The following is a 6,887-nucleotide window of genomic DNA, read 5'->3' on the forward strand; positions in this document are numbered from 1 at the left end:
AAACTACTGTACCCAACTACTACACATCCGACACGTTACAGTATCTATCTAATGATTTAACCACACTTCTTCCTCTCTAGACTTCCTGTATATTACACACAAAGCTGCTAAAAATACAATTTCCAGCTGAAGACTCAAGGTCTCCGGACCCATGAATAAAAAAGGTTAAAAAGCACCACAGAATGCATCACCATAAAGGTAAAAAAGTGTCTAAAAGTTAAAAGAAAGCTGACTGATGGTGGTGGAGTTGATGGTTGTTTTTACTGCACCCCCACCCACTGGATATGAGAGCCTGCAGGCGACCAGCAGACGTGGCACTCTGCACTCGGGGGTGGAGTCGTGAGCCTGAGCGTGCAGCAACAGGCATCCAGGATTACATAAGAAACACAAAATCTCACAAATATTCTCAAAAATATGTACCTTTAGCAGGGATATTTTTCAGCGTAATTTTTATCCCAGCATGACTTATTGCTCCAAAAAAAAAAAAAACCCTGTACAAGGCAACACTTCACTCAATACGTCATGGTGCATTCGATATTTTGAGTTTTAACACGTTTTCAGGCAACATATGAAACATCCTCATCCTATTCCAATTTTGCAAATTCTGATATAAATCCTAGACTTTTCAGACAGACTTTAGGACCTTGTAAAATCAAGCTGACTTCCTAACAACCGGTCACTTGATCCGGTGGGAGGTCTTTGTCTCAGCTTCCCAAGGAAAATCCAGACATCCTCATTTGAATATTCCTACACAAACTTCCAGAACTTTCTTCCCAGCAGTATATAGACCTCTGGAAACCGTTAGTTTGCAGCACGTCAGCACGAGATAAGAAGATCAGAGCTTCAGTAAATCAGAGCTGCTGTACAAGGTAAGATTTTAAATTCTGTACTATACTTTTTTTTTGTGCTGAACTCACCAAAAAAATGGTGCTTGCTTTAAATGCTTGATCAAAGTGTTGCTATTTTTTTTTTCTTCCAATGAGACTACATCTATAAATAATGCATAGCAGATTAAAAGCTGCAGAGAAATCTTATACTGCACATTTTTGACCTTGCTGGGTTTTGCTAAGTGGGACAGGAAGCAGTTTGTTTCTTTTAATAGTTGAGAAAAAAAGGTGCTTACTAAAGGGGGAATAAATTGGAACATTTGAATCATTAAGAATCCTAAAACCAGAGAAAAAAATGTTAAGTATTAAGGATAAAATAGTCGGTGAGGATAAATATCTGAAAAGACAAATTTTGGAATAAACTCACTACAATTTTTTTTATTGTAAAAATATATATAAGGATTTTTTTTTTATCATGCTAATCTGTATTAAAATGAAAAAAGAGTCTGATTTTTGTTAGGGATTCAATCAGATTTAAAGAATCTAAAAGGGAGTGGTGTTGTGATTCAAATAAAATCACAGCTCCTCCTCTGGAATCCTGTTACTGTTCCACTATGGCATCTCTGATTGGTCAGAAGTTTTTTTGGGTTTTTTTTTTTCAGCCAATAGAAGAAGTCTATGTGTCATTTCCTGTGTGTGCATGAAGTGCCATGTTGGCATATAAGTTTGCATGGAACAAAAGTTTTCAGAATTCAAACAAACTACTAGAAGAAAAGAAAAAAAAAAAATCGAATTTTCTATACAGTCATTTCATTTCAACTTAACCTGTTCTGCTGAATCAACTACATTTGTGCACTATTTTGTTCTGTAGATTACCAAAATGCACCTCTTGTCTTTCAGAATGAAAATCGAAATCTTTGACAACACTATGCAAACCTTTCAAGGTATTCCAGTTGATGAAAGAAAAAAAGCTACATACAAAAACGTTAAGATATCTGCAAATGAAAAGGCCTCGGGCATTGCTTTCGTATGCTAGTACAGCACCAACAACAACTTCAATGGAAATTAGCATTCTTTAGTCAGCTAGAATGATTTGACACAGTTTCCTGACCTGTAAATGTGACCTGTTAAATACCAAAAGACTTACATTAACATTCCTGTGTGGACTGTCGCTACTCTCTTATGTAACACAGATGCCCTAGTTGCAAAGGCAACCTCGTTTTATAACAAAATGTTCTGGAGAAAGAAAAAACAAAACAAATACAGATAGAGCTTATATAATGAATGGGACACAACAGAAATACAGGCAAATAACACACATGCATACTCAACTTTACTATTACATAACATTTATATTTTGCTTTTAATTCAAATAACAGGTATTTGTATTTTCTGTTCCTTCAGCTTCCCGAAGCTGCCGAAACACAAAGCAAGAATGTGGGTGACCGACGTCGTCGCTTTGTGCCTTATGGCCGTGGTCTCCTCGGCTGAGGAAAAGAAACTCAGCAGCCATGCAATTTCCCTGGCTGACACTAGCAGCCACCTGGCTTTCAACCTGTACCAAAACCTAGCCAAAGAGAAGGATCTGGACAACATCCTAATCTCCCCTGTGGTGGTCGCATCCAATCTGGGATTGGTTGCCCTCGGAGGAAAGTCCTCCACTGCCTCACAGGTCAAGAGTGTCCTGAAGGCAGATACACTGAAAGATGAACATCTGCATACAGGACTGTCTGAGCTCCTGAATGAGGTCAGTGACCCTGTGGCTCGCAACGTCACCTGGAAAATCAACAACAGGCTGTATGGGCCCAGTTCGGTCAGCTTTGCTGATGACTTTGTGAAGAGCAGCAAGAAGCACTACAAGTACGATCACTCCAAGATCAACTTCCGTGACAAGAGAAGCGCAATCAACTCAATCAACGAGTGGGCCTCCAAATCCACTGATGGCAAGCTGCCAGAAGTCACCAAGGATGTGAAGAATACAGATGGTGCTATGATCATCAACGCTATGTTCTTCAAACGTAAGTGGACATTTAAAGCTTAAAATGCCTTATAGGTAGAAATACAATAATTGCTCTAGTTTATAAACAAATTTTTGTTTCCACAGCTCATTGGGATGAGAAGTTCCACCATAAGATGGTTGACAACCGTGGGTTCCTTGTGTCCAGGTCCTTCACAGTATCTGTCCAAATGATGCATCGCACAGGTGAGATCAACAACCACATATGCCGAATGAAATATTGCAGTCCTTTAGATAAGGAATAATGAATATTGATTGGTCACCTTCATGTCTACAAATCATTAACTTAAACTAATGTACGCATCTTCACAGGTCTTTATGGCTTTTATGAAGACAAAGAGAATAAGCTTTTTGTGCTCAACATGCCTCTGGCCCACAAGAAATCCAGTGTGATTTTCATCATGCCCTACCATGTGGAGCCCCTGGAGAGGCTGGAGAAGCTTCTGACACAGAATCAGCTGAACACATGGTTGAGCAAGTTGCAAGAAACAGCAGTGGCCGTCTCTCTACCTAAAGTCAGCATGGAAGTCAGCCATGATCTGCAGGTAGGAATATAAGATAAGATAAGATAAGATATTCCTTTTATTCGTCCCACAATGGGGAAATTTCTCTGTTACAGCAGCAAAAAAATATATAAAAAGAATAAAGACTTAATATAATATACAGTATATAAAAAACAAAAATGTATAAAAAGAGTAGTAGTTACACTGAAGACATATTGCACATAGGTAATATTGCATCTGTAGGTTTTAGCTTATGTAGGTATGTTGGGTGTGATAGAATGATGTGGTTGGTGACACTGGGTCTGGGGTCCCAGGTTCAAACCTATGTTTGGGTTGCTGGAGTTTTCAGGATTGCTCCCAGCTGGTAGGAATGAGTGTGTGAACTGTGATTTTCAATGTACTGGATGGTGTATTCGTTTCTCTTGCAAAATAATCTTGGAACAGACTATAGATCAATTGAAACCTTGACCATGATAAAGTCCTTACTTAAAGTAAATCAATGACTCTTTTCTATACATAATATTCTTTGTGATTCTTTGTTTTTTTTCAAAGAAACACCTTGGAGAAATTGGTCTCACAGAAGCAGTGGATAAATCCAAGGCTGATCTGTCCAATATGTCTGGCAAGAAAGATCTCTACCTTTCCAATGTGCTCCATGCATCTGCTTGGGAATGGGACACAGAGGGAAACCCATTTGATGCCAGCATCTTTGGCTCAGAAAAGCTCAGGAACCCCAGGCTGTTTTATGCCGACCATCCATTCATCTTCCTAGTGAAGGACAACCAGACCAACTCCATCCTCTACATGGGTAGAATGGTTAGACCAAAGGGAGATAAAATGAGAGATGAATTGTAATTTAAATTTGCTGATAAGGGTAACCATTTGTTCTTCTATTGTTTTTTATATTTTTTTTTTGTTTTAGTATTTGAATTGTTTATGGTATGACAGTTACCTTATGAAGACAGTCAAGCGGTTTGTTTGTAATTATAATTAAACCAAGATTTTCACCAAACACACTTCAGAGCTGATCCGTATCGCTATAGTAATTTGAAAATAGTAAAAGAATTCCACTTGAGAGATTAGATAATGAGTTGATCCACAGTTTTGACATCAACTGGGCCAGGTTCCTTATTTCATCATTAAATTGTCCATCAGAACAAATGCTATACTTATATTAAGTATATTAGCATTCACGCCAGCCTGCGTGACTGTGATATTTATAACTGTGCCTGCTCTAATCTCATGGGGTTATGTGACAACTGTGTGGGTTCTTTGACTTATCTTTAATGTTTAAAGACAAAAGGATTTTTACACAAATATTCTTCTTATGCTCATGCGTGAAACACTTCACCTCAATCCAGATCAGCCGCATTTGATTTCACTGCCTTGTCTTCTGCACTGATGCCTGTTTATAAACACAACATATGAGGTTAATTGTATTATGTACCAAATCCTGTTTACTGTCTTGTGCTCATGTTCTTTTAATTTTTTTTTTTTAAAATAAACTATGAATAAAATTACTGTCTCTATACTCCATGGCTTATAATACATCTTTTACATACATCCTCTTGGAGTTCTACATTTTGTACATTTTGTCAAATTAAATATCTGTGCCAAACATACACCTCTGTGGGATCCCACATCGCAGGCTTTTTATGGTTATAAGAACTTCTGTCAAAAATTACTTTCTATTTGGAGAATATGAATAGTTTTATACAATACAATTTTCACATACTACTTAAAAATTGTCAGGAAATGACAAAGCATCAAAGCCAGGCTCCATTCCAAGGGTGTAGCACAGTTAATATTCCTCCTATACCTGCCTCCTGACTTAGACTGTCTTTTTGGGCTTACCAAGTTATACAGTAGGTGGTCCCACCAGCAGACACTTCACAAGGCCTGAATCAAGGGGTTGGACTCAGGGACCCTCATCAGCCTTTTTTTAATCTTTCTTGGGGGTTATTAGTTTTGTTTTTTGATCGATTCCGCCCCCAGATCTATTCAACAAGTGTGAAAGAATTATGTTCCCAGTGTACAGCCCTAAGGTACCCAGAAGTCATGACATGGTCTTGATTCATTTTCCACTCTAAATGTTGATTAAGGAGCCAGAATTAGTACATTAATATGTGTATGAGACATATAGTAGAGGGTACAAGCCCTTATCATCATTTCATCTCTAGACAAACTGATCCCTATCTTTGATGGGTCACATTCCTCTCATGGCTGGAATGTGTATTCAGACAATGGGGTGTTATCTTGTGCCTGAGGAGGACAATGCTTATCTCTCACTTTTCCACCATACCTTGATGCACTGTGTCCCAAAGTCTAGCCTAGCATGAGGGCCACGAACAAGCAAACAAAGTCATTCGATTTCATTTGGATCATTTTTAGAAGCCTAAAAAGTTTGCATGTTGTTATATGCAGAAGAATGTGATCACATATTGAAATATGTGCCACCTGGTGGTGGGATATGGACATCACATATATGAATTATTTATTATCATGTAAACAATTTTTCCTTCTTCTTCTACTTCTTCTTCTTCTTCTTCTTCTTCTTCTTCTTCTTCTTATTATTATTATTATTATTATTATTATTATTGTTATTATTATTTTTAATATTGACATTTGTTTCTATACATTTTTATTTTTTTATTTGTTTGCTTAGCTGTTTTGCGTTATTTCAAGGTAGTATTTCATTAGTCCAAAAATATACATAAATATATTATGAAATATGTTTTTTTTTTTAAATAAAAACGAGATAATCTCTGTACATTTTGATATAATATCTTAAAATTAAGCTTATAATTAAAATATCAGTTTAATAACCACACACACTCTTAAAACAATGAGGATATCAAGCAGCAATAACGACACAGAACTTCAGGACACCGTCATTGTTTGTAATGAATTATTATTTTGTTTTTCCATAAAGACGTCGTGATACCAGACGCAGCCACATCAGTGTTTTATGAAGGTTCCTAATTGAAATAATATACAATATAAATCTGATTTTGGTGTTTACATGTAAACATTTGAGTAAACAGGTGACTATATGACGTGTTAAATGTTACCGCTGCTCTAGATTAAAAAAGATTACAAAAGATTTAGCATTTGTGATAAAATTACTATTACTGGACTACATTGTAATATGTTGTCTTAAACGTAATAGAATTTATTGTAATATTTAATTAGTTGTTTGTTTATTTAATAGTAGATAAACTATAAAAAGTTTCTAATAGTTCATGAAATGGCAACTTTTTGTCTTTTCATAAACATAGAATAAACACTTGTGGAGTTTTTTCTCATATATTACTCTCATTAACATTGGAACACACACAAAAAAAATCATTTTTTGTAAAATATTTGGACGTTTACATGCCACATTACTAGTTAACTAAATTCTTTGCACGTTTTTTACATTCAGTGTTGAAAAATGGGCTGAATGGCAACACAGTCATTGACTAATAAACGTAAATAGAAAATGACCCTAAAATGTTATTCTCTGTCATTCAAACACCATCCATAATGTTCCTTTATCTT

At 36.3% G+C, this 6,887-nt stretch overlaps 1 protein-coding gene across 2 annotated transcripts; it reads left to right on the forward strand.

Moving 5' to 3' along the window:
* The first annotated feature begins 726 nt into the window (after window positions 1–726).
* Window positions 727–4,852, forward strand: serpinh1b (serpin peptidase inhibitor, clade H (heat shock protein 47), member 1b). Of its 2 annotated transcripts, XM_060888462.1 has the most exons (6): window positions 764–869; window positions 1,728–1,771; window positions 2,232–2,845; window positions 2,932–3,030; window positions 3,157–3,389; window positions 3,900–4,852. In XM_060888462.1, exons 3-6 carry the CDS (start codon window positions 2,263–2,265, stop codon window positions 4,200–4,202), a joined length of 1,218 nt encoding a protein of 405 aa, XP_060744445.1. In that variant the 5' UTR covers window positions 764–869; window positions 1,728–1,771; window positions 2,232–2,262; the 3' UTR covers window positions 4,203–4,852. The 2 variants fall into 2 exon arrangements, with proteins under 2 accessions (XP_060744444.1, XP_060744445.1); XM_060888461.1 differs by lacking the exon at window positions 1,728–1,771 and having other exon boundaries at window positions 727–869; window positions 3,900–4,851.
* Window positions 4,853–6,887: the final 2,035 nt, after the last annotated feature.

Source organism: Tachysurus vachellii, chromosome 15, assembly GCF_030014155.1.
Source record: "Tachysurus vachellii isolate PV-2020 chromosome 15, HZAU_Pvac_v1, whole genome shotgun sequence".
Lineage (NCBI taxonomy): Eukaryota > Metazoa > Chordata > Actinopteri > Siluriformes > Bagridae > Tachysurus > Tachysurus vachellii.

Coding starts and splice junctions, on each gene's coding strand:
- serpinh1b (XM_060888461.1), top strand. CDS start 2,263: ATGTGGGTGACCGACGTCGTCGCTTTGTGCCTTATGGCCGTGGTCTCC. Junction 2,846..2,931: donor CAACGCTATGTTCTTCAAAC/GTAAGTGGACAT, acceptor TTGTTTCCACAG/CTCATTGGGATGAGAAGTTC. Junction 3,390..3,899: donor AAGTCAGCCATGATCTGCAG/GTAGGAATATAA, acceptor TTTTTTTCAAAG/AAACACCTTGGAGAAATTGG.